The sequence below is a fragment of the Sylvia atricapilla genome, chromosome 13, assembly GCF_009819655.1.
Source record: "Sylvia atricapilla isolate bSylAtr1 chromosome 13, bSylAtr1.pri, whole genome shotgun sequence".
NCBI lineage: Eukaryota > Metazoa > Chordata > Aves > Passeriformes > Sylviidae > Sylvia > Sylvia atricapilla.
The window spans coordinates 2,788,578-2,814,937 of record NC_089152.1 but is presented as its reverse complement, the minus strand read 5'-3'; the positions used below and the strand labels follow the sequence as shown (position 1 = coordinate 2,814,937).

Genomic DNA, 26,360 nt, shown 5'->3' with positions numbered 1-26,360 from the left:
GGGATCTGCAGTCCCGCGGTGACGCGCGGTGCCGTCACGGGGGCGTTACCGGGGCGGGCGGGGCCGGAGCACCGCCAGCGAGGCCTTGTCGGCGGCGGGGGGAGCCGGCCGGGCCCGCGGCCGCTGCACCATGTCCGCCTGCCACAGCTGCGCCGCCGCCGCCCGCCTCTTCGGCTCCACGCTGCCCTCCGCTCGCAGAGGTAACCGCGCTCCGGGCGCTGGCCGTCCCTCACCGGGCCCGGCGGGGTCGGGCCCTTCGGCCCGCGGCCCTGAGGGGAGCCCCGGCCCCGCCGCTGCCCTTATCGCGCTGTGACAGCGGCGGGACACGGCGGCCTTTCCTTCTTATTTTTCCCTCCTTTTAACCGTTTGCTGGTGTCGCCCGCGCGGTGCGAGTCGGGGTAAGGGCAGCTTTACGTGGTGTGAAGTGTCGGAGAATTTGCCCTCGCTGTGGGGAAATGTAATGCGAGAATGGAGTTTATTTCAACAGAAGTGATGCTCAGCAGCTGTCGGCCAGTGTGTGTTACTCTGCAGTGCGAGAAAATGTGCTCAGTTGGCTTAAAAATGATTTAATTACCTTAATTAATTAAAAGCCTATCTTTGCGATCGCCTAAACTTGAACTATTTCTCATAGAGATAGGCTTAGTTAGCAAAATTAATTATTTCCAACTTGGTCGAAGGACGAGACTGTGCCAGCTACTCCCTGGAAGTTGAGGGCTGTTCATTATTTACTTATTTACTTTTTTCCCTCGTTTATCCTTTTCCTGGTATTCTTGGGGTTACTGAGAGCAGACAAACCGTGTGCTGCTTTGAGGGACCGGTAGAGCCACCCCCAAATTGTGCTGAAAAACATCTCTTTTTGCCACATTTGGAGCAATGTTTTCAATTACTACCCTTAGCAATAGGCTGATGACTCAGAGATCATTTACTGCCATTAAGAGGTGAGTTAACTCTTTGTAGGTGACTTTACATTTGAATCTCAAATATCACCTGTGCTGAAATGTTTGAACCTGTACTTTCAAGCTCAGCCTGTTTGGCCGTATGCAATCCCTCTGAAACAATCAACTTTAAAGCAAGTGCGATTTGGAATCCACTACAGAATTATCTTTTTTTTTTTATTTTTTAATTTTGGGGGGGTTTTGGTCAGATCTAAGATTCTAAGCGATTATGTGAAAGAGCAAATGAGAATAAAATGCAGATAGAACAATACAATTATTTATCCATCAGCTTTCATTGAAAGTTATTTAAAAATAAATGTATCTTATATTTGTGTACCTTTTATATTAAATTGTGTCTTCTGCCAGGAGCTTTGTTTGCTGCTGCTGGTGTATGCAAACTTGGGAGAGTTCAGAGTGCACAGATCAATGGGATCAATCGAGTGTTATGTGGGACAGTTACAGTTGGTTACAGTCTCCCTGTCACTTTCCTGAGCAATAGATGCCTGCCAGATCCCTCAGGTTTGGGCCAAAAGTCAGTATTTATTTCATCAAGTATCAATTAGAGGTTAATAGGGTGTTAAGGAGCTTCCCATCGTTTCTTAACACACAAATCCCAGCACCCTGGATCGGTTCCATTGCTGCCAGCAACGTTAGGGGCACGTCCTTTGAATTTAGTGCTCCAGAAAAAAAAAAAAAAAATCACCTGAGCCACCGTGCCAGGTGTGTGTGAGCAAATCCTGCCAACTGCTACGTGTTGGAACATTTATCAGAGTCTGGATAGGTCAGTGGCAGCTGCCAGGCATTGGGCTGGAATGTTGATTTCCCCTGCAAATCTCCTCCTGGGTTTATTGACACAAGGAAGTCGTGGTGATAACTTCCTTACGGCTTCATTGTGTAATTATGCAGTGATACTTTGTCGAAAAAACACCACTCAGACCTCACAATAAACATGTGAGGCTTTTCATGCTTAGCCACAAGCTGATGTAGCAGTAGTGTGTTTTTTTTTTTTTTTTTTGTCTGATTTAGTCTTCACAACTCAGTACTCCGTGCTGTGTAAGGTTTCATAGTTTATCACATACAGTTCTCAGTGCATTTTCTGTCTCACAAGAGCACTCTGAATTAAAATGAGAGCTGAAATGTTTGAGCTTTTGTGTTAATGCTTCAGCCTCTCTCCACAGGCCAAACCTCCCTGTGCTACAAGGAAAGTTGTGTGACTTCAGCTTTTGTTCAAGGCAGGGGAGGTGGTCGTTGTTTTCTATATTAAGGGGTCTTTTCTAGTCTCTAAACCAAATCTCAGTAAAGGAACCATCTCTGAGGAGTGAGCCTCCAAGACGAGGAGCTGCTCAGAACAGCTATTGCATTGTAAACACTCACCAGAGCTTATTCTTTACTGACAAGTGCTCTTGGCACACGGAGTCATCAGAGTTCTCTGCACATTCACTTAAAAGGCACAACTGCTTCTGAGAGCCAGCCAGTGTTTGCAAGTTTTCTGTGATGTTTTCATCGCTTATCCTGTGTAATCTAAAATGTGTTGCAGTGGCATTCAGAAGAGGAATTTAAAATGGGGAAGCTCATTGATTGCGATTCCTCCCTCACGTTTGCAGGCAGAAGCAATGCTGTTAAAAGATTTTTTTTTTTTTAAGATTAATTTTTAGTCGTGTTAAAAATAGCAACAAGTCATCTTCAGGTTCAGGAATCTTCAGCAGCATGTAAATTAATAAACCAGCTTCAAATCTCATTTGACACTGTCATCTTCATTGAGTTTGCAGAGGCCTGTAAGAGATTCCTTGGCAAATTAAGGTTCCTCTTCTTAATTTTCTCCCTTCTTGTTGTAGTGACAAGGTGAATTTTCAGAGTATCCTCTTTCAGCTAAGTTCCCAACTCTTGGTTGCTGTTGTTTCCTCTTTCAGAGCAAACGAGCTGTGCTTCTCTTGCCATTCTTACTTTTTCTTAATTTTTGGAAGAGTTTTTGGATTTTTCCATAGGATTCTCTCATCCCTATGAAAATAAAACTATGTGTTGTCAGCAAGTTTGTAATTGCCGTTGTTGCTGTGTAGCTGAGCTGTCAGTAAGGCACAGAGTCCTTATCAAAACCAGAGAGCAAGTGAGAAATTTGCCACTTTAAATGCGACAGATGAGATACGGATTGCAGGCTGCTGTTGATGTTGAAATCACAAGCACAACATATGTTGGCTCACATCATACCCAGCCATGAAATGCAATCCTGCCCGTGTTGCAAGAGGAGGAAAAGGCTGTTTAATTTCTCAATTAGGTTGGTTGTTGTTTTTTTTTCCCCCCGTGTTGGCAATAAGGTATTTCAGCCGAGTTAAGATGACGCTGAATTTGCCGGTCCCGGCCCGTCGGTGAGTGCCAAATAGGACACGGCTTCTCACTTTTCCTCAGCGCACTTTCTGTTGCCAAGAGGTGCCTCAAATTCCTGGAAACTAATTTTTAGTGGAGTTCCCGAGTAAAAGCCAAATCCAGACGTGCAGTCATTGAGTGTGAAACACCTGAATTTGCATAACAAAGAGACTCTTCAAAGGTTTCTTTTGGCAGGTTGAGTTATTTCACAATAAAAGCTGTAAGCTGATTGTGTTTATCATTCTGAGGATCAGTTTCATAATTGGTATGTTCCCTATTTCATGTCACAACGGGACTCTCAATTGTCTGATGTTAGAGGACCTGGAATTACTTTGGGATCTTTTTTGGAAAATGCAGGCAGCTTTTAATGAGATGAACATTAAGGTGGTAAAAATCATTTACTTTGAATGACTAAAATATGGATGTTCAGAGCTGAATTGTGTTGCCAAAACGTTTAAACTTCACTTAAAGTAAATCAGTTTTGAGATTTGGTGGCAATGGAATTAAATTGGAAGTATTTTCAGTATTTAACTTTTTCTTTTTTTCCTTTTCTTTTTGTTTTTGTTTTTTTAGGTATCACTTGTGGTCGTACACGCATCCCCGTTTTAGGAAAACTTGGGACTTTTGAAACTTGTTCCCTAAAACGAATTCCTCTTAGAAACTTTTCAGAAACACCAGCATATTTTGCTTCAAAGGATGGTGCAAGCAAGGATGGTTCTGGAGATGGAAGCAAGGTAATCTCCACAAACTGGGAGTTTCAATAGTTTATGTAAAGTGTTCCTTAAATTTTAAAAAATTTTTTACTTAAAATTAATCTCAAAATTTTGGCCAACTGACATTTCAAATCCTTGAAATTGCTGCAACTGGCAGGAGAAAAAATAAACTGTATTGTGAATTTGTTAGGAGATAAACCTTGTAAATATCCCACAATGCTTTTCCTAGTTTTATGAAATCTTTTTGCCCAGCGTACACTTGAAAACTTTATTGGATGTCATAAAGAACAAGTTTCATGATGTCAGGAAAGAGTAATAATCAGAACTGTTCTCCTTCAAAAGCCTGGTGCTCCAAAGCAGACATTTTAAAAGTGCATTTTAAATGTTTCTGGGTTTAGAACTGATTTGTCTTTAAGTGAAGACAAGTCAGTGAGGATATGAGCTCACCTCTTGTTAGTCAGTTGTAGTCTATTTTTATCCTAGTCATTCTCTATAATTATAGTTAATAAACAGCTTCTTCAGATAAATGATTACCTGAGAATAAAACTGCTCTTTAGTCAGCAAATAACATTTTGAGAGTTCACAGGCAATAACTTTGCCTTAGTATGGTGTGTTGTGAACCTGAGGAACAGTCCAGGGGACACGGGCTTGTTCTGAAGGTGCAATTAAACTTTTTTTTTTTTTTTTTTTAATAAAAAAGATTTTAAAAATTAGTAGTGTTTTTTTTTTCTTGAAAAGGGTTGTGAGGAGAAATCAGTAGGCAAGGCAGGTTTAAAAAATTAACTGCCTTAGAAAGGGGAAGAGAGATTTTTGCTGTTTCTTAAAATATAATACTTTGTATTAATCAGCGTTTGAAGGCATAGATGCAGATATATGTAAAAAATGCAGTATTTTCAAGCACTTTGAAATGCATGTTTTAGCATGGATTGCTACACCTGCCAAGGAAGTGAGAGGAGCTGTGGCTTCAGAAACCCTTAGAATCCACACAGCTGAGATAATGAAATACTCTAAATATGATTTGTTTTCTTGTCTGGCATTAAAACATTAAAACACAGTGTTACAATACTGTTGACACAGCTCGTTACTGTTCTAGTGCCAGTCAAGCAGCTCTAATGCAGCTATGGAATAGCTCTTCCATGGGCATCCCAGACTGGCAGACCTGGGAATTGCAGATGTATTTCTAAATAATTTGTAAACGTAAAACACTTCCAACTGTCTATGTTAAAATTCTTCTAAGTTTCCACAGCCTTTAAAAAAATCCTGATAATAGCTACTTTGTCATTCAGCTATTGCAAAATTCAAATGATTTGATTCCATAAGCGCACTGCAAAATGCCTACTGTACCAGCTCCATTGTTTGGGGCTAATTGTCTGGAAATCTCTCTTTTAGAAATCTGTTGGTGAGGGTGGTGGTAAAAAGTCAAGCTCTGGGAAAGGAGGGAACCAACTGCGCTGCCCAAAGTGTGGGGACTTGTGCACACACGTGGAGACCTTCGTGTGTAAGTTTTCCTTAAAACTTCTTCTTTTTAAATAGGCACAGATGCCACTTTGTGATTGAACATAGTCCTGATAGCTAAGTGTTAGCCTGCCTAATTACATGATGTCAGAAATTTTGTTATGCTTTGTTTTTGTTTGGCTTTCTTGGTGTAACTGTTTCTTGTCTCCTTGGTACATTTGTGTAATTCCCATGATGGGTGGGAATGTGGTAGTGGAATTCACGTTGCATCTGTGACTATGCATTTTTAAAATTGTTGATGGCATTTTATACTTAATACCATTTTAACTACAGATACTTTCATGTCTCTATTATATAAGCATATACTTTCTATATGTGCATTTGTAATGTCTGTCCTTTCTTTCCTAAATAATGAAACTTTAATCCTGCATGTACTATAACCAAAGTGCTTATCCAGCAGAGGAATTAGTATCTGACAGATGGCTTACTAGAACAGTCTCCCATGGCAAAGTCAGAGCTATAATACATTCCAAATAGTAGTCTGGAAAGTCCAGCTAGAAAAATCCCAAATGGCTGTTCTTCAGCAGTAATTGCTACTTTTCTTTTCCTGTGTTTTGGGGTTTTTTTTGTTTGTATGTTTTTTGTTTTTTATTTTTAGTAGAATCTAAATTAATGCCATTTATTCTTTAAGTTCTGTCAGACTTTAAGACATTTCACACCTTATTTCATCACTAATGAGACCAGCTTGGAAAACAAAAACTATTGTCAGAAAGCAAATACCCATTGTTAGTTGGTGGGGCTCAAGGAGGAAGTATCAAGTCATAATCAGACTTCTTGTGCACTAAGAGGCTTAGGACAAGGTCAGCATAAACGTGTTCAGCAGTTGTTAATATAACAGCTGGCAAAAAGAATGAGTGGATGTGCTATTATTTGCTGCTACTCATATAAAATAGTATTTAAAATGATCAAATGTCATGAATCACAAGACAGTTACATAGTAATAAAAACAACAGTATATTTCTTTATGTTAGAGAAAGGATCAGTCTTCAGTTACTTTTTCCCTGCAGAAATAAGGTTGTTTTTCCAGTTTGTTTGAAACTATGGGCAACAAAGTATTCTGCAAAACCTGGCACTAGTTCATGGAACTAGAAATATGATCCTGTCTGGTGTTCAGTGTGGTCTCTCCCTGGACTAGGTGTGGTTGGAAACAGCAGAACGATTTTTAATCTCATTTACCTTCTTATGATTCATGAGCAGGCCAGAGATGTTTTTGAAACTCTCTCACTTCACTGGTGTGTTTCCCTTGGTGCTGCAGTTTGTGCTTTTATCTGGAAATACCATTGGAGCATTGTCCCAGAACGATCCCTGGAAAGCAGAGATGTGATTGAGTGTTTTGTCAGTGTTGCTGGGAACAGTTAAGCATGCCTGGAAACTTCCTTGGGAACAGGATTTATTCATCCCAACACTATGGGAGAATGTATCTTGTTAGATACAATCTAAAATTCCCAAGTAGTGAGCCCACTTGAACTGCAGCATCAGAATAACACAGGTTCTGTAAACAGCTTGGGACTGGAAACCCACTTTTTTCCAAAGTTCCTGTGAGTCCTGGTGAAGTTTTTTTCTGGACCTGTGTTATTCTGGTTTAGTCTGTTAATTTGAGCACACTGCTTCCCAACCACTCTATAAAGCAGGTGGAAAACAGAAGTTTTAATTATCTCAAAATTTATTTGGAAAAAAAAAATCTGTCCCATTCTGTCCAAAATGGATGGTTTGCAAGTTGTATTAAGCCTACTGTAGTTGATTTTTTTGGATAAGCCTTTGTTGTTGCTTAGTCAGGAAAAATTATGGATTTGCACAGTTCTGGTTTGAATTGCCAACCTGCAGGGCCTTAAATAAATATCTAAAACCAAAGGAAAACATTCAATTAAGCATTTGTTTTAGTTTAAATATTAGGTTTTCAGTCATTTTGGGAGAAGTAGAGAAACAAAATACTGAATAAAAGCCATGTTCATTAGAAAATTAATTGCTACTGAGTGGCAGTGTGACAAGCTGGTTTTCTAGTGGAGTTTGTTTTTGATGGAGCATCATTTTGTATCTGCAAATCTTGCAGAAAGATTTGCTTGGCAATGGTTTTCCAGTAATTAACAATGAAGGGAAAATATGAGGCAAACAAAAAGTCATTTTGCTTTGACCTCCTTTCTCAGCAGTGCCTGTACTGTTTTGGGCTGTGAAAGTCTGTAAGGAGAGTTTGTGATCAATGAAATAAGACTTGATCCTCAGATGTGGAGTGAAATCCAATAGCTGTAAAGCTGATTGACATAAGAAGCCTTATCTGGATTCTGCTTTTACTGTCTCCATCTGATGCCATCAGGTTACTCCATCCTCCAAATTAGCACTTCCCTGGTGCTGTACATACTCAGAAGCTTCCCTGCTTTCTTTTTCCTGGTTTGGGTTTTTTTTTTTTTACCCTAAAGCAGTTTGATAGTAACCCATTATCTCAGCCCTACAACTCTTTTTCAGTTTAATCCTCTGGTTGTTTCTGTTTCCTGTATGTTTTGTAAAATTTCTTTTTGGCAAGGTCAGCTCACACAGACTTTAGAAATGCATTTGCTAATGCAGCCTCTGTGGCCATGTTGTCTGATTAAAAACAACACTTGCATTTTGGCACACTGTAAATATTTGCAGGCATCTTAAAGACAGGGAGGTAATTTGACGTGGGTATTCTTTGTTGTGCTTTTATGTGTTTGGTAAAAGAACACATGAAAACATGCTGGTATTGAGGATTAGCAAAGTTGCCTGCAACTCAATTGTGTGTTCATTTTTCTTTTAGTGAAATTTTAAAGATGCCCCAATGGTATTCTTACAGCCCATTCCTTATTTTCTGGGTTTTTTTAATCATTCATGTGGATCTATAAAGGGAACAACCATTCTCATGACTCTTCTATCCTAAATAAGCCTTGTAAAATGGAGGAGAGCAGCCTCACAGCACTGCAGTCATCATGAATATCAGAGGTGTTTTTAGTGAGCCCTGGGAGAAAGGTTGGGTTGATGTTTTTCCCAGCAATATTGTTGCTAAATAATAGTTACATAAGAGGAATGGGTTTGTGCAAGTGGATTTCCATCACATTCCCATGTGGCAGATAACAGTAATTTGGAAAGTTGCCAGGAGAACTTTCAGGCTGTTACCCGGAATTTCTTTGAAGTAAAGTTAATACAGCTGTGTTGGTCACAGTATTACTTGCTACATTCTTAATCTATTGGTCTTGCTTATCCAGGTATAAGGTGGGATTAATGGTAAGAAAAGCCCCACCCACTCCTCTCTTGCTGATGCCAGTCCTATGGGAGACAAGAAGTTATAAATAAGCAGCTTGTTTATTGCTAGAGGGTGTTGTTACAGTCAGCTGGGGCTACAGTGTTAAAGCCGTTTGCTAAAAACTTTTTATGGTTTCAGAAGTTCTGACATTGATGTTTTCACAGGGTTGTTTTTCTACATTTACTTTACTTCTAAATAAATACCTTTACTAGTATATTTCCTTTCAATCTATCCTATTGCTTGTGATTTGCATTTAGTTGCATAGTAATATGGCTAGAGAGAATCTATTCTGAATTACTTCTATTATTCTTCCCTACTGTCTGTGTTTATTATTTCAACTTTGCTTTGCCAGAGGAAAAGAGAAGAAATGCAGGTTCTCATTTTCAGGCTTATGAAACCAACCTTTGCAGATTTCTTGAGACACAGTTCACAAAGTCAACGGTAGGAGGGTTTAGCTTTTGGAATTTGAAAGAAATTTGTTCTAGTCTTGACAGTAAAAATAAATAAGCAGAAGATCTTGCATAACATCAAAGTCCTGATGGTCTGTTGCATACCACAGCTGCCTCTTGTTGGGATGAGCCCTTTGGGTGACCCCCCTGTGCTCTGTGTCCTGGGCTTGGGTGACTCGGGCCTGACCCACAGGGTTCCAAAGCCAGTGGGATGCAGAGAGCAGGAGCTGCCAGAGCCCTCCTGTAATGCTGTCTTTGATAGTCTAGACTGCTTCCCTGCACTTTAGTCTGTGCCTAACCACAATATTTTATTTTGCTGTCAGTTTGAGAGTTAGGAACATTGCCTGCATAGCTAAATTCTCATTAATTTTGTCTCTCTCCAAAGTGCAAAGTGTCTTCTCCTGAGTGTGGTGCTACTGGATAAGTATCAAAAAGAGTTTTGTGTTTAATCCATTGTCTGGTTGCTGACCAGCATTCTGCTTTTTTGGGGGAAAATTATGTTCCCTCTATGTCAAATTTCATAGGCCAATAGTAGCTTTTAAATGTTCTAAGGTGAGCAAGGGAGAAGTGTTGTGTAAACACTGAGTGGCTGTGCTCTCTTACAAGTGCTCATCCTGTGTGATGAACTTGGACAGAAGCAATTCCCCTTACTATTTTATTTGACTTTTTCTGCAGCTTCCACCCGTTTTGTGAAGTGTGAAAAGTGTCACCACTTTTTTGTTGTCCTGTCAGAGGCAGACACAAAAAAGAGCATCATTAAAGAGCCCGAGTCAGCAGCAGAAGCTGTGAAATTGGCATTCCAGCAGAAGCCACCACCTCCACCGAAAAAGGTATGTTCTTAATTCCACCCAGAGTCCCCTTGTGTTGCAGCTTGGAGAAATGCTTCCCTTAATCTGCATCAGGTGTGTAATGGGCTGCTGGGACAAAGCAACAAACAATAAAGATGATTAGCTCAAGATTAAACCTTTGTGAGCTGTGTGACCCAGCAGAGCACTGATAAAGGGAACAAGTAAAGCCAATAAAGTTATTTGGGCTTGTTTTCCTCTTTGTTTTGTGACTTCATTTTCTCCTGTGACCTTGAGGCTGGCCTCAGCCCTCACCAGCCATAGTAACTTTTCTTTCTCACTGTAGCCTTGCATTCTGTATCCTTATTTTAGCAGCTCCTTTCTGTAGCTGCAGAGCCTTTTATTTGGGTGTGGGTTTGGGTGAGAGCTGTAGCTGATTAACTTGTGGCTGTGGTGCTTCTGAAGTCATTTGGTTTCCCTCTGGAAGTGAGTGAGGAAGCCTTTTACGTTTCTCAGTTCCTGGTGGACTGTCATGGTTGCTGAACCTGCACACAGCTCCTTAATGTACCTCTTTTAAGGAAAGAAGTGTTCTTAAAATTTCTGTTCCTCTTGAAAATTTGGATGAAAATGGCAATGGGCTTACATATTAGTAGGGCAGAACTGACAAGACACAATATGAGTGTGTAAGCACCATGTTTTTAAAGTAAATTTATCAACAGGAATATGTTTTGTCTTTTAGATGTTAGTTTCTATTTCTCAGGTCTGTAATGATTCAGACCAGTCCATCTTTAGCACAATATGCTATTTTTTTATTTTCTGCTGCAAGATGATTTAGAAGTGTTACTAAGATAAAGCTATTTTTCAGATTTACAACTACCTCGACAAATATGTTGTTGGTCAGTGTTTTGCAAAGAAGGTGCTTTCAGTTGCTGTGTATAATCATTACAAAAGAATCTACAATAATATCCCATCTAACCTGAGACAGCAAGCAGAAGTTGAGAAACAGACTTCTTTAACACCAAGAGGTTTGTATCATATTTGGTATTTTTCTGATCAAATAAATTACCATTTCAGGGCCCTAATTTAAATCTAAGAAGGGTTTTACCCTGACAGTACATGTTCTATAATTGAAATGATCTATAAGAATTTCTACTAAAAACAATTTTCACTGTGAACTTCTCTGATTTATTTAAATGGTAATCAGAAAGTTTATGGTACTTACCATGTTAATGCTTAGCCTTTTTCACTGATACATATTATGGGGTATTCTCCTTTAACTTTCTAAAGTGAGTCTCCTAATTTTTTCTTTCTAATCTCATTTACTACTTAATGGTCAATCTGCTGCTTAATCTGTAAGCTGCAATGCAGATCAGGAAGGTGATATTTTGCATAGGTGTTGCAAACTGATGAGTACCTGAATCTCTAACTTCCCTTGCTCCTGCTGGCAGCATTTGCTGGTCACCACAGCATTGTTCCATATCTAGCAGGTGTAGATGGAGTTACTCCTGGCAGTACTTTTGCTGCTGAGTAAGTGTGTAGCTATGTTGATCTAATTTATTTTTAGAAGTAGGATTAATTTACCATCTCAGACTCACAACGTGTACCTTGGGTGTTTTTTTTTTTAATGTGTTTTGTTCTGTCTTGCAAAAGTTACCATAGAAATCTTCTTTGTTTTTTTTTAATTAACATAAAGAAGTCTTTTAAATGAGGGGGGAACATTAGTAGCACTTTTCTGGTAATGGTGAGAGAGCAGTTGTGTACCTGGCACTAGGAAGTTCCCGTCCCTCCACAGGGAGATACCAAGGTCCATACCCAGAGACTGACAGTGCGTGTTTACATATTTCAGAGTTCTGTCTTATAACAAAGTCTTACATTGTAACACTCAGGGAGAGTTTAAGGAGGCCTCTTCAAAACTGTTATTGCATTTTTTTCCCCTTCTATAATTGGGTTTGAAGTGAAAATCTAATTAGTGGAAATAGGTTGTTGTTTTTAGAAGTCGATAGCTTGCTGGCATATTTAAAAACATGCAATTTGGGGTTTGGGTTAATTTTGACAGCAATAAAAATAGCTCTTGTGGGGATTTCTTGTTAGAAATACATTCACAGACAGTGATGAGATGTATTCAGAAGAGGGCAAGAGGTGGAGAATTTATAAGCTTTTATAAACTTACTTTTTTATGACTGTTTTCATCCTCTCTCTTAGAATTAGAAATCAGAAGACGGGAGGATGAGTACAGATTTACAAGTAAGTGAACCCTCTCCTCATGTCCTCCTCTGCAATACCTACTTTCATGACATGGAGAAGAGTCTTTAGTGACTGCTAGTTTGAAATGTTGGGTGAAGTGAAGTGCTTGTACTTTTTCGTCATGGAAATCAACTTGGGTTTATTTCTTCTAATATGTTAAAAAAAGTAAAAGAAATTACACTTAATATGAGTAAATTTGTAAGGACTGAAAATGTCTTTCTCTTTTAACGTAGAGGAATATTTTAGGTAATCCACCTTGCCATTGGAAATACTTTTCCTATGTGCCTCTGCAAAAGTATGATTGGTACTCCTGTTTGTATAATAATTGTACTGTATTTCTGTTGCTTTCCTCTCTGTAAACTTCAGTACAGAGAGAATTCTAGGTTTGCAGAAGAACCAAGCAGTTATTGTGTGTTTAAGGTAGTGACAGACCTTGTTGGTGCTCAAACAGTGCTGTTTTTGTTCCTTTCAGAACTCCTGCAGATTGCTGGAATCAGTCCACACGGTAATGCTTTGGGAGCATCAATGCAGCAACAAATGAACCAGCAGATACCTCAGGAAAAACGGGGAGGAGAAGTACTAGATTCACCCAACGATGACATTAAACTTGAAAAAAGTAATATTTTGCTGCTTGGACCAACGGGATCAGGTATACAGCTGCATCTTTCTATAGGTGTCCTATTTTTAATGGAATTTGTTGCTAATGAGTGATTTTCCTCTTTTGTGATTATTCAGATTCAGTTTATTAAAAAAAACCCCTAAATTCTGAATTTTAAATTTTCATTCTAGTGTTTTCATGCCATGTTAACATGGCTGAGCTAGTGGCCTTAAAAAGGAATGAGCAGTAGTTGTGTAGTTTTCTTTTTTTCTTTTTTTTTTTTCTTTTTTTAATGCCCATATTTACTGACTGAATAAAAGATGCTGTTTTGAATAAGCTGGCATAAAATGCATTTATAGTTTCTCTGCTTTAGCTGGCAAGCTGAGATGCTGCAGTTAGTGCTGTTTCACCTCTGGGACAGATTAGTTGCAGGGGGTTGGAAAGAGATTATTTTGTACAATCATAAGACTTGGGAGTGTTTGTGCTGAGGTGATGGCATTTTGCAGACTTTTTGGGAGAACATTTACTAAACAGTATTTTAATTCTGTTTCTTCCCAACTTCAAAGCAGGAGCAATTGGACTTTGCACTGCACCCTGAGTGTCTGCAAAGGACTACTGATTTATTTAATCTTTAAACTCTGCAAGTACATGTATTATGGTTTTTATATTGTGACATTTTGTAAGACTGTATGCATTTCAAGCTGCCTTAAATGTGTATTATTAAACTAAAACTAGAAATACAGCCTGCCAATGTAAAAACCACTGCTCACAAAAGCTATCTCCCTTGGAAAATATTCTTATATTAAGATGCTGGTATGATTCAGGATGTCTTATAAGAGTAATGATGATCCTGTGGCAAATCCTTGAATGGTTTGGGTTGGAGGGTACCTTAAAGCTCCTCTCGTTCCACCCATGCCATGGGCAGGGACACCTTCCACTATCCAAGGTTGTTTCAAGCCCCATCCAACCTGGCCTTGAACACTTCCAGGGATCCAGGGGCACCCACAGCTTCTCTGGGCACCCTGTGCCAAGGCCTCCCCACCCTCACAGAAAAATATTTCTTCCCAATATCTCATCTAAACTCACCCTCTTTCAATTTGAAGCCCTTCTCCCTTGTCCTGTCCCTACACACCCTTGTTAAAGTCCCCGTCCAAGTACTTGGATATGTGTGCTCTAAGAGAAATGTGTGGCAGTTCTAACATGCAGCTTTTATTTTACCAGGTAAAACCCTGCTGGCTCAGACTCTGGCTAAATGCCTAGATGTCCCTTTTGCTATCTGTGATTGTACCACCTTGACTCAAGCTGGCTATGTTGGGGAAGACATTGAATCTGTCATCGCAAAACTCCTGCAAGATGCCAACTACAATGTAGAAAAAGCACAACAAGGTAAACTTTTAATGTGTGTTTCAGAGACTGCTAATTTTGTTGAAGTGCTCTAAGCTTTCGAGACCACCAGTATTCCTGAAATTTGTGTTCCTGATGCATGTACCCAAAGTTTAAGTCAGATAAAATAAACCTGAAAAGAGCTCAATGTGTACCTTGTAGTTTTATTTTTGTCCGTAATTGGACAAGATTACACGTTTTTGCAGTCAGCAGGTAGAACAGACTGCTGCTCTCTCAAGTCTTATTATTCTGTGTAAATTCTTGCTTCTCTTTACAAGTAGGGTCTTCTTTAAACCCCTTTTCTGTAACTGCAGGAATTGTTTTTCTGGATGAAGTAGATAAGATTGGCAGCGTTCCTGGTATCCATCAATTACGGGATGTTGGGGGAGAAGGTGTTCAACAGGTAAATACTTCCACGGAGTGATTTTACTTCTTGAGTGAACAGACCATAGGAGCCTGTCATGTCAAACAGCATGGGAATGTATGGAGTCATAGTTCTTCAGTTCCTTAATTATTCACCTTCAAAAGACACATCTTTCCTCTTGACTTCATTAAAAAACATAATCTCAAAAGCAGTTTGAGGCATCCTTATGGAAACATTTTAGTTCAAAAATGTCTTTGCAGCATTCAGACAGCCAGTTCATAATGTAGGCAAGGACAGGTAACATTTCCTATTTAAACAAAGCTCTTAAAGCAGCTAATCATTATATGCATAATGTGCATGGGAGCCACATTACAGGAACGTTTTTGTCCTTGAGTGGGATTGTCTTATAGGGCAAACTGACTTTTTTGGACACTTACTGTTACTATAAAGGCATAAGAGACAAAAAAATACAGGTGTATTTGTGAAAGTGGACATACCATGGTGTGCCCTTTTACATGATGCTACACAATAGAAATTTTTTATTGCTTATTTCTTCTTTCCCTCTTAGGGCTTGTTAAAATTACTTGAAGGCACAATAGTAAATGTTCCAGAAAAGAATTCTCGGAAACTACGTGGAGAAACGGTGCAGGTTGACACAACAAACATCCTGTTTGTAGCTTCTGGTGCTTTTAATGGTCTTGACAGAATTATCAGCAGGAGGAAAAATGAAAAAGTGAGTGCATCAGGCTGTATTTGGGCTGAAAAATCATCATCTTGATTACTGTTTGCACTACAGACTTTAACAGGTCTTGCTGTGTTTGTAAACACACTAAATTTATTTCAGCAAATGGTGCTAAAAGCCATTATCATCTTAACCTGGTCTTGCAGTTCACTGTTTTGTAGATTACTGTCTGGGAGACAGGGTTCTGGCTGTAGCATTCTGACAAAATGTGCTCCCTGTCTCTAGCACTGAAGGAGTGACTGAAATTCAAGTTACTGTTCATGTAATTGATGCAGCTTCCCATGTAAGCAAACTTGCCTGCATTTGCTTCAGTTATGAAGTGTCACTAGTACTTGTAATATGATGAGAACATGTTGATAACCTTCTTTATTTTAAAAAAAAATTGCTCTTGTATTAATCCTTTACTGAGGAAATTGAATTTTATAAGAAACTGATTGTATGCAAGGGATCTAATTTTACTCTAAGTATTTTCTTGAGCTCGACTTAGTATGTAATGACATAATCAGTCACTGCAGATTTTTTAATACTCACGGAAAGTGATTTATTTACATCAAGAAAAGCCAGTTATTACAGTTCTCTAAGCAGAACGTGTTTGTTTTGCAGTACCTAGGATTTGGGACACCGTCTAACATGGGGAAAGGCAGAAGGGCTGCAGCAGCAGCTGATCTTGCCAATATCAGTGGAGAGTCTGACCCCCAGGAGGATATTGAGGAGAAGGATCGCTTGCTGCGCCACGTGGAAGCCAGGGATCTCATCGAGTTTGGCATGATTCCTGAATTTGTGGGCCGTTTGCCTGTTGTGGTTCCTCTGCACAGCCTGGATGAGAAAACCCTCGTACGGATTCTTACGGAGCCACGGAATGCTGTGGTTCCTCAGTACCAGGCACTGTTCAGCATGGATAAGGTCAGAGGGTTTATTTGATGACTCTTTGGTGTTCATGTTTACAAACACAGCATTGTTTTCAGTAATGTTTGTACTCAACACGCTGAGTTATAAATGAAGTCATTAACTGGACTTCTCATTTTGCTCTGTGTTGTAGTGTGAATTAAATGTAACCGAAGATGCATTGAAGGCTATAGCCAGACTGGCCCTGGACAGAAAAACTGGTGCCAGAGGTCTTCGATCTATAATGGTGAGTAAATTAGGTCTTATAAACAATAAATGAACTTTCCTGAATTTGTGTGTGTGGACCTAATTGTGACCATTTCCAGTGAAAACCACACTTGGTTCTGCCCCTTACATGGATACAATAAGTCTTTCTAATGCTGTGAATATTCAGAGTTCTTCCAAGAAGACTCTCTAGCTCTGAAAATCACTTTTTATGTAGAAGAGGACATACAGAAATACTTTTCTTTCTATTTTCTTGTAGGAAAAGCTGCTGCTGGAGCCCATGTTTGAAGTGCCCAATTCTGACATCGTATGTGTGGAAGTTGACAAAGATGTTGTAGAAGGCAAAAAAGAGCCAGGATACATTAGGTAAAACCGTAACAGAAGTAGCAGAACAGACCAGTAATACAACTAGACAGGTATTCTGATGGAATAAACACAAATCCGTGCACACAACCTAAAAAAGATTCAATGTTCTGTATATTGTACGCAGCTGAATTAGTGCCTGTTCTGTCCTAGATACTTTGGATTTGTATTGCTTTCGTTTTTAAACAGAAATTTTAAAATAAACATATGTGAAGTTACATTTGTGTGTGTATACCTGTAGAAATGGAAGTAAATTTTAATAGTAAAAAATTGAAATTCAGTTTGACTGTGCTGAAATCAGTGAAATGAAACTGTTTCTTTCTTCTTACTGCTTATCACTGATGTGGGTTTTTTGATACAAGCTCCACTCTGCAACAGTTTTCTACATTATTCTTTCAGCAGTGGAGAGCCACAAAGGCACATCTGTTGATTTGCTGAACTCTTGTTAAAATAATCAATTTAATGTTGTAAAGGGTATGGTAATGATGTGAAATGTTGAAAACACTGGACAAATCTGCATTTTAAAAGAAATGCAACAATTTCAGTGAATGAAGGATGGAATTGTGAGACAATGGGTCAGGTTAAAGCTGGTTTAAAGATTAGTTCCCAAATTTCAGGTGTGAAATTTAGGAACTTTGTTTTGGTTTCTATCACTGACAATGTTGACTGGCATTCTCCACTAAGGTACATTTACTCATTTCAACACCTTGTCTGTGCTGAAGCTTGGCTCAGCCTTGTATTGTTTGAGGGAGTGAAAAATACTACGCTGGTGGTTGCTTGAAGTGATTTTGTACAACACCAGAAATACTAAATCTATTGATCAAATCGAACAACTTACTGAAAGTCAGAAGGCTAATTGAATTCAGTTAATGAGCCTGCTGTTCTGGCATGTGCACAGCAGCATTTCCAGATCAGAAGGTCAGAACGTTTGTCACGGGGCGCTGTGCATGTCACATGTTTGTCAGAAGCCATGGAAAGTGTCTCTTGTTTTTCCCCCCCCTCTATGTCTAAGGTGTCTGATCATACCTTTCAATCCTAGGGCTCCCACCAAGGACTCATCAGAAGAGGAGTATGACTCTGGAGTGGAGGAGGAAGGCTGGCCTCGGCAGGCAGATGCTGCAAACCATTAAACACTCAGAACTCTCACCTGCAAAAAGCTCACTCGGTTCTTTCCTTACGATTGCCTCTGGCTCCAGCCTGATCCTAAAGGCACCGGATCTCTCGGATACGATGCGTGATGAGGAATTTCATTAGCTAAATCAGATCGTGTATTTTATTGCAGCATCACACTGATTTGATGGACAGAGTGTGGACTGGGATGGCATAATGTTCAAAAACGAATTGTATATTACACTTGTTCAATTAAAATGTATAACAAATGCAGCAGCACCTGCACTGCCCTTTGCCAGAAACTAAACCAGCAGTGCAGGTGCTGCCAATAGTTAGATTTAACAATAATGTTACTCTACAAATGGGAAATTAAAATTAATAATTAGTAGAGGGTGAGTAAACTATCTTAGCTCCTGGTATGGCTCACAGGGGGTTTTGTTCAGGTCAGTGTTAGAATCCTGCTGGTGTGTGAAACGCAGCGGGCGCTGGAGTGATTTGTTACATTGGTGGGGGAGAAAGCCCTTTTGGAAAAACTGGGATACACTTTGTGACACTGCTGGGAGATTCTGCTGAAATGTGACACTGGTTTGTTACAGTAATTTGAATATCGAATAATACCCTTCACTTCTCTGTTGGGAACTTTAGACACCTTGGATACTGTGAAAGAAGGTGAATTCACTCATTTGCTGGTTTTCCAGAGGGGGTAAACAAGATTCCTAGGAAGCAGTAAAACCATCTAAATTTGGATGAGAAGTCGCCATAAATTTTTAAATATTAATGTTCTAATATAGTACATTTTGTTTAACATATTGGAACTATCATGCATCAATTTTTTGGTGCCAGGTATTTGCCCAACCTATCTTATAATGTTAAGAGATGAAAGAAGTAAATGTATAATATTTTTGCTGTAATCAGTAGTGATTGTTCACATGACAGTGCTTTTAAGTTATATTCTCAAATGCTAGTATTGCATCTTGTGGGTTTGTCTTTGATTTTTAGTCTCACAGCAAGCAATCCTCCCTCTTCTGTTCTCCACCAAAATTAATCCAATCCTTTAGGAAAGCCTTTGTAAAAACACTAAAGGACCTGTATGTTTTTGATTTGTTTCAGGAATTAAAATTGTCGCTTACAATTTGTTTTGTCCTTCAGTGAAAATGTGGACTTGAGTTTCCCTAAGACTTTAATTCACACTATTTAAATAAAGCTTTCATCCTTCTTTTCAGTCTAGTGGATGTTTTAGGACAGGAAAGGATACTGAAAACCTATTGACCCTATTTTTGTCATGTAAATTTTATGTAGTACCTCTGTTCTTCCCTAGCAGCAGTGTGACATGCAGTTGTAGCCAGGTGCAACAGATAGGTCCCGTGGGATTTCAGATTTTTTTTCAGGTTAAATGACCCACTAATGGTTCAGAAAAAGCTGTGTTTGGAGTTGAGGATATTTCTAGAAACTTGTTCCCCTTGAAATGGGAATCTGTGGTGAACTATCTGTAACTGCATCCTCACTTTCCTTTTTGTAGAGTGAAAAAATATAACAGCTTTTAATTCTGAATCCTTTAATTCAAATCCTTTTTTAAACAGCTAGAAAAAACTACCACATTTTAGGTGAAACTGTTCAACAACTTAGTTTTGAAAGTTGTTTGGAATTCTGTAACCAAGAACTGTTTTTAAGGAAACAAAAATGCCGTGTAACTACAGTTTGTACTTCACCTCTGGCGTTTGAATAAAAGCGAATATTCAAGCAGCGGAGAGTTGTCATCCCTGACGCCATCCCCACATTTTTGAAGTTTTAGGAATAGTTTTTGAAATAAAAAATTTTTGGAGCGAGAGGCGGGCGGGGCGGGTCCTCCCGGCCGCTAGGCGGCGCTGTGCCGCGGCGGGCGCTGAGGCGGGAATCATGGCGGCGCGCTGAGGGCCGTGGCGGATCGTGGCGGGATCATGGCGCAGCCGCCGCCGTTCCCCGCCCGCCTCCCGCCGCCCTTCCGCGCCTTCCCGCCGCCCTTCCCCGGCCCCGCCGTCCGCCCAGCGCCCTTCGCGGTGGGACCGGTGGCACCGCCGCCTTTCTTCTTGCCGCCGCCTACGGGTGAGGGAGGACCGCGTTTCCCACCGGGCGTCCCCTACCTAGCGGCGGCCCCGCCGCGGGCAGCGGCCGAGGAGGAGGCGGTGCAGCGGCAGCAGGATGAGCTGTGGCTGTCGCAGTTCCTGGGCCGCCGCCGCTCCGCTGCCCCGCCGCCTCCGCCGCCCGCCGCCGCCAGCCCCAGCAGCGCCCGGGCCGCGGCGGTGGCGGCGCTGGGGCGGGTGGCCCGGGTGACCGCGCTGTGCCGCGCCCTGCGGCGCTGCGAGGACGAGGCCGACGAACCGGGCTGGGCCCGGTGCCGGGAGGAGGCGGAGGCGGTGCTGCAGGAGCTGCGGGAGGTTGTGCGGCCCCTGCGGGAGCCCGGGTACCACGAGGCGCTGCGCAGGAAGGCCGAGAGGGCGAGGAAGAGGAGGCTGCGCCTGCAGCGGAGGAAGCATGAAGCCAGAGCGGCCAAGGAGGAGGAGGCGGCCCGGGCCGCCGAGAGGGAGGCCAAGATCGACCAGTGGCGGGCGAAGTGCATCCAGGAGGTGGAGGAAAAGAACCGGGTACGCTCCCGAGTGCCTGGTTCTGCCTCTCCCCGGGGCTCCAGGACAGCGCGGTGGAGCAGAGGTGACCTGCCCGTAACAGGGTCACGGCGGGTTGTGCCTGCCCCACACCTGGCTTTGACCCCCGTGCTTCAGGGTGCCACTGAGGTGCTGGATGATTTCAGCATACTGAGACACGTGCTGTTTCCAAGGCCTGCAGCCCTGCTTCTCGCTTAGAAGTCTTGGTGGGCATCTAGGTTTTGCCATTCTCTTATTCCAGGCTTTGACATGAAATTGAGGTTTAAGTTGTTTCCCAACTCCTGGAGGTTTTCTTCTCTGGTCCCAAGTGTCAGCCTGTCCATACAGCTCACAGCTACCCTGTGGTGGTCAGTGCTGTTTCAGTATCCATCAGCCTTGCCTCCTGCTAAACCTTGTGGCTTACAAGCTTTTTGATCTCATGGGGAAGTAAAACACCTCCAAAGCAAAAAATACCACCTCAAATTAGGCTTGTTAGGAAGTGCTGTAGGCACCTTTCTGTTGGTTTTTGGCTAAAGAGCTCCCTTTCTGCTGGTCTGCTGCTGGGATGGTCCAGAGCAGCTGCTGAGGAAGGGTTTGTGGTCAGACAGGTAATGGTCTTTAATTGCAGAACTGTGGAATCAGGATGATGTCTGTTTATTGTAAAATATTTACCCTAAATTTCTGTGGTTAAAGGCTCTCAGGCTTTCATAATCCATAAATCATCTAGGAAGTGTTCAAAAATGTATGGATGTGGCACTCTAGGACATGGTTTAGTGGGGAGCATGGTGGGTGCTGGGTTGACAGATGGACTTGATGGTCTTTTCCAGCCTTAACAATTCCATGATTCTGTGGTTTGGCCCAGATTTATGAGTCCCACAGCATTCTTTTTTGTCTTCTGAAGTCTGTGGTGTTTTAGCCTTTTTTTCATGAAAAGGATGGTTGCCATGACTTGTTGCTGTGACTGTGAAGTCGCTCTGCTCTCCAGTGCTTCGCTAATCTCTGAAAACACCATTTGATTCTTGTCTTTGAGGGATATTTCACGCCTCTCATCCAGTTTTTTTCCCTTCCTTTCATAGGAACGAGAGCTGAAGGCTGCTGCTGACAGTGTCCTGTCTGAAGTCAGGAAGAAACAGGCAGATACAAAGAGGATGATGGACATCCTGCGCGGGTTGGAAAAGCTTCGGAAGCTGAGGAAAGAAGCTGCTGCCAGAAAAGGTTCATTACAAGATTGATCCAAACTTTTTTAATTGCACACACGGGAAATAAGATGAGGGTGCCCCCGTGTTGATTTGCTAGGTGCAGCTTCAAAAAGCTGTGTCTTCATTGTGATCTTAATTACAAGAGTATGTACAAAATGCTGAATTCAGTGGTTGTGTTCCTATGTTTCCAAGCCCTTTCTAGAAGAAGGATTATTCCAGTAAGAATTCCATCTGTAATCAAGATTAAGCTCATATTCCTCTGAGATTTTGCCAGCTCAGGTCTGGTATCAACCGCCCTTCTTAATCTGAAAACTTAAAATCACTTCTCTTTCTGTTCAGGTGTTTGTCCACCTCCTTCAGCAGATGAAGCATTTGAAAATCAGGTGGAAAGTCTCAAAACATTGCTCAAAACTCGCACAGAACTGTATGAAGCTGAGGAAAGAGCATTAAGGGTTATGCTGGAGGGAGAACAGGAAGAGGAAAGGAAGAGGGAAATGGAAAAGAAACAGAAGAAGGAAAGAGAAAAGCTGCTACAGCAGAAACTGGAAATGGATTCCAAGCTGTTTGGGGATCCAGGTAAATTCTGCATCCTCTTCTTAACACTCTTTTTCCACTTACATCCCCATCTCACAGACACTGGATTTGAAATGCAGGCACAGATCTAGTTGAGAAAGGAATCATCCACTGGAGTAATTTATGGTCTGAGAATGGGGGATAAACATTTAATGCCTGTGGTGTAAGAGGAGCTGTCGAGCTCTTTGACATGGACTGCAGCACATCTCAAGCTGGTTTCATAATGTTTTGCAAGAAGAGGTTGTAGATTAAATTGAAGTGAGAATAAACAGAATAGATTGAAGACTTCCAGAACCCAGTAGAAGCTTTAGTCTGGTGCTTTGGTAAGTGTGAGTTGGGTAATCTGTAAAGATTCAGTGTCCATATGTTCCTCTTTTTTAGATGGTGGAGTCAGGAAGTTTTGCTAGTTTTGGCTTCCCTCTGACAGCTGTGGTATGGATAGGAGATGTGTAACATGTAAACAGTCTTTCATACATTACCTAGGGACCTGATATCAAATTACAGCTGGGCAGTAGAAAATTATTTTGCAAATTTGGGGCTTCTGAGATTCACTGGAATGGAAGGTTTTTCTGGATTATTAAACAACTTCTGTGTCTGTGTTTTCACAGCTGAATTCCCACTTGGCCATCTACTGCAGCCTTTTAGAGACTACTACTTACAAGCTGAACATTCTGTAGCAGCTCTAATCCAGATCAGGTAAACCCAAAGAAAGTATTTCATCATCAGAGATGGCAAACACTGTTTCTTGCAATTGTAAATTCAGTGCCCCTTTTGGTTTGTCAGCTTCCAAATATGGTTATGCAATGGATTGTTCTGTTCTTTTCAAGTTTCTTGCTTGAGTCATATCCAGCATATGCCCGTGTGAGGCAGAGTGCATTTCCATGCATAACCATTCCATTTAACACCAGAACACTGAAATTTCACATTTGTCTTTTGAAAAACAAGTTTAAGAGTACCAAGTATTGTGGGTTTTGTATCGATCAGTAACATCTCTGTGGGTGTGTAATAAATCTTACCACGAAATGAATCCCAACTCTCCTCTCAAACAACCCTCTCTCTCTGTTAAAGGCATGAATGGGATCAGTACTTGGTGCCAGCTGACCACCCTGACGGAAGCTGCATCCCTCCAGGATGGGTTCTCCCAAGCCTCCCCACCAATGACACTTGGGCCACTGCTGTCAGATAATTTAGTAATAAATTATTTCAACCTTGGAGGATCGCTTCATCATAATTACGTGTAAATATGAGAGGGTCCAAAGGGGAAGTCTCGTTCCTCTCTTTCAGCAGGCAGGTAATGGAATGTCCTTACTGGAACAGCTTGAAAAAAAAAAGTTTTAAGGATTGTTTTTGCTGATTGACTGTGCAGGGAGATGGCTGGGCAAGCCCAGAGCTGCCAGGCCTCTTGTGGTGTGGAATTACAATCCAGCTGTGAGTTCTTGTTAAATCTCAATCTTAATAAAGGAACATTGCTGATGGAGGTATTTGTGCCAGTATTAACATACTATTTTTAGTGGCTTTTATCTTTATAAAGGATGATGAAAACTTCAGAAATAAAGAAAATTTTTAAAAAAGAAGAGATCATTAGTAAACATGTTTTTCTTCTTAAATGAAGCATGTCAAGCATCACTGTCAAAATAGTTCCTGTATTTTTGGGTGTAGAGACAAACCTATTACAAGTTTAAACGAATTCTGAAGTACAAACAAGACAGGGTTTTTCAAGGTTGATTAAAGCAGCTGTTGACATTTTACTTTTGTGGACTAAAACTGATACCAAAACATGGAAAAAATTCCCAGTTGTGGTGAAATAGGTCAGACAGCCATGTGAATAAATACAAATTTGATGAATAAGCCTGCTGGAAAAAAAACTAATAAAATCTGAAGTCTAATCTACTGTAAGTGTTTTGACTGAATAGATATTTTTGTACAGAGGTATATCATGCCTATAATATTTGATTAAAAACCACAGCTTTATTTTGTATGTTGGTTTTTTTGTACAGAACAAATAGAGGAAAATGGATTTTTGTTTTTCTGTTTGAAGAATTTTCACGCCAAGGGAGAGATTTGTTTGAGTACTTTGCATCAAATATGACTCCAGCAAGGAGGGAATTGTTGGGAAAAGGTTTGTGTGAAGGAACTTCTCCCTCCTGCAAGGTGACAGAGGTCAGCTTTCCATGTTCTGGACAGTTTGCTTGTAACTGTGACAGCCCATATGGATTTGAAGCTTTGCTGTTCTGCACAGATTGCTGTGGCACCTTTCCAGAGCTGCAGTCCTTATTCTTGCTTAGCCCCAGTGTGTGGGAATCGAGTTAATCTCTCCAGTGCTTTGCCTCTTGGCGTCACAACAGTGCGTAATTCATGTGTGTCATTGCCTAAATTCAATCCTTGGGCCTTAGGGGTAAGGTTAGTAGGTGCCCTGGCTGAACCTTTGCACTGGGTTCTGTCAGGAAGAGACACAAACTGGTAGTTCCTGATAGAACATGAGTGCAGAAGTTTGCAGTTCTTGCTCATCTGTAACACCCCAAAATACAGATTGCTGTGAGATCCTCTGCAGGTGGTGTTCTGATCTGCTCTTCTTCCCTACATCCTCCCATCCCTAGTGTCACTTCCAGCATCTCATTACTCCAGACCCAAGGCAGAGTCAGATCCTGGGGAGTCTTCCCTGATGAAAACGCCCAAGATCTAATAAAAAAATAAAAACAACTGCATAAAACCAATACAAACCAAACACTTTCAGTCCAGGCAGCTTAGTGACCAGAGGATGCTCTGCTTAAATAATTAGGCTCCTTATCCCATCAGCATGTCTGATGGAACAGGCCTACCACTTAAGCTACGATTATCTTAAAGCTGTCCAAGTCAGCTGCTTGTCTGACACTGCAGGAATTTAAGGAGCTGATAAGGAGGCAGCAGAGCAGCAGCCCTGTTCTCCCTGCCCTGTGAGGAGAGAGCCCCATGAGTTCATCTGACGGTAAGGAAAGCTTCATATTGCTAATAAACACAGGGCTTGAAAATGCCTGGGGTGGATCTGCCCTTAGGTGTGTTCTGTGTATTTGCTCCTGTCTAATGATGTCTGCATTAAAATGTTTAATTGCTTTAGTGAGGAAGTCATTGCAGCCATAGATGGGGAGGAATGTTTAAAATCTCAACTCATAAAATACATGGACACAGGGTATTAATTGAAAAAGTGTGTGTTCAGACTTGATTCCCGTTTTTCTCAGTATAGTATTTCCCACTGTTTTTAAGTTTTAAAAACTTAGTGTAGCCCAGAAGAGAGAGGTTGGCTGTGAGTTTCCAAGATTCGTTTGTATTCTATTCCTCCCCTGGTCCTGGTGCAGTTTGGGTTTCTCCTGATGTTTAGGCACATCCTCTTCCTGGTATGAACTGGTTTCTGCACTGGCTGGTGTCCGCGATGTGGAAGTGGGCAGGGCTGATGTGGAGAACATGAGATCAGAGCTTTTGTAGGAGTCCCCTTTTGGTGAGAGTTAGTGTTTATGATTGACCCTCTTATCCTTTTCCAGTAGTGTTTTTGTTGTGATTGCTCCTGCCCTAAAGTACTTCTTGTTTTCTAAACTGTGGTTTTGGGAATTAACACTTGTGTGAGCCTCTCTTAAGGCACAGTATTTACGCAGCAAAATACAGCGAGGTACAGTACCATCATCTCCTCATATGTTCTTCATCATGGCTTCAGACACACTCACTACCCATCACCATCCCTCAAAGTATAATTTGAACCTGAGTGGAGCCATTCTGGGTGACAGATGCTGACACTCCTTTCCTCAGCACCCAGGGGTTTTGGGAAGGGCCAGTTTAGAGCCCACGCTGCAGGGAAGGTCAGTCCCCCTTGCAGGCAGGAGCTGCTCAAGGAGCAGCAGAAAGCTGAGGGAAGGTGGCTTTGCTTACAGATGTTTTCAAGCGTCACCTTTGTCAGTGCTGACGTGGATTGTCCCTTAGGCTGAGCCCTCTTAAGCTGAGCAGATGGCCTGGCTCCATGTGGGATCCCAACACGTTGCCTGTGTGGCATGTTAGTGGCAGGACATGTGCAGGAGCA

At 41.3% G+C, this 26,360-nt stretch overlaps 2 protein-coding genes across 4 annotated transcripts; both read left to right on the top strand.

Moving 5' to 3' along the window:
• Window positions 1–45: 45 nt before the first annotated feature.
• CLPX (caseinolytic mitochondrial matrix peptidase chaperone subunit X) lies at window positions 46–19,668 on the top strand. 3 transcript variants are annotated; one of them, XM_066328234.1, is made up of 14 exons: window positions 46–200; window positions 3,870–4,030; window positions 5,399–5,507; window positions 9,902–10,056; window positions 10,877–11,036; window positions 12,214–12,255; window positions 12,728–12,904; window positions 14,075–14,239; window positions 14,551–14,639; window positions 15,169–15,333; window positions 15,946–16,245; window positions 16,382–16,474; window positions 16,712–16,818; window positions 17,855–19,668. In XM_066328234.1, the coding sequence occupies exons 1-14, from the start codon at window positions 131–133 to the stop codon at window positions 17,943–17,945; spliced, it is 1,884 nt and encodes a 627-aa protein (XP_066184331.1). In that variant the 5' UTR covers window positions 46–130; the 3' UTR covers window positions 17,946–19,668. The 3 variants fall into 3 exon arrangements, with proteins under 3 accessions (XP_066184331.1, XP_066184333.1, XP_066184332.1); XM_066328236.1 differs by having other exon boundaries at window positions 16,712–16,868; XM_066328235.1 differs by lacking the exon at window positions 12,214–12,255.
• A 156-nt stretch (window positions 19,669–19,824) lies between these two features.
• On the top strand, window positions 19,825–24,211 carry PDCD7 (programmed cell death 7). Its single transcript, XM_066328232.1, has 5 exons — window positions 19,825–20,546; window positions 21,620–21,758; window positions 22,082–22,318; window positions 22,924–23,011; window positions 23,384–24,211. Exons 1-5 carry the CDS (start codon window positions 19,863–19,865, stop codon window positions 23,499–23,501), a joined length of 1,266 nt encoding a protein of 421 aa, XP_066184329.1. The 5' UTR covers window positions 19,825–19,862; the 3' UTR covers window positions 23,502–24,211.
• Window positions 24,212–26,360: the final 2,149 nt, after the last annotated feature.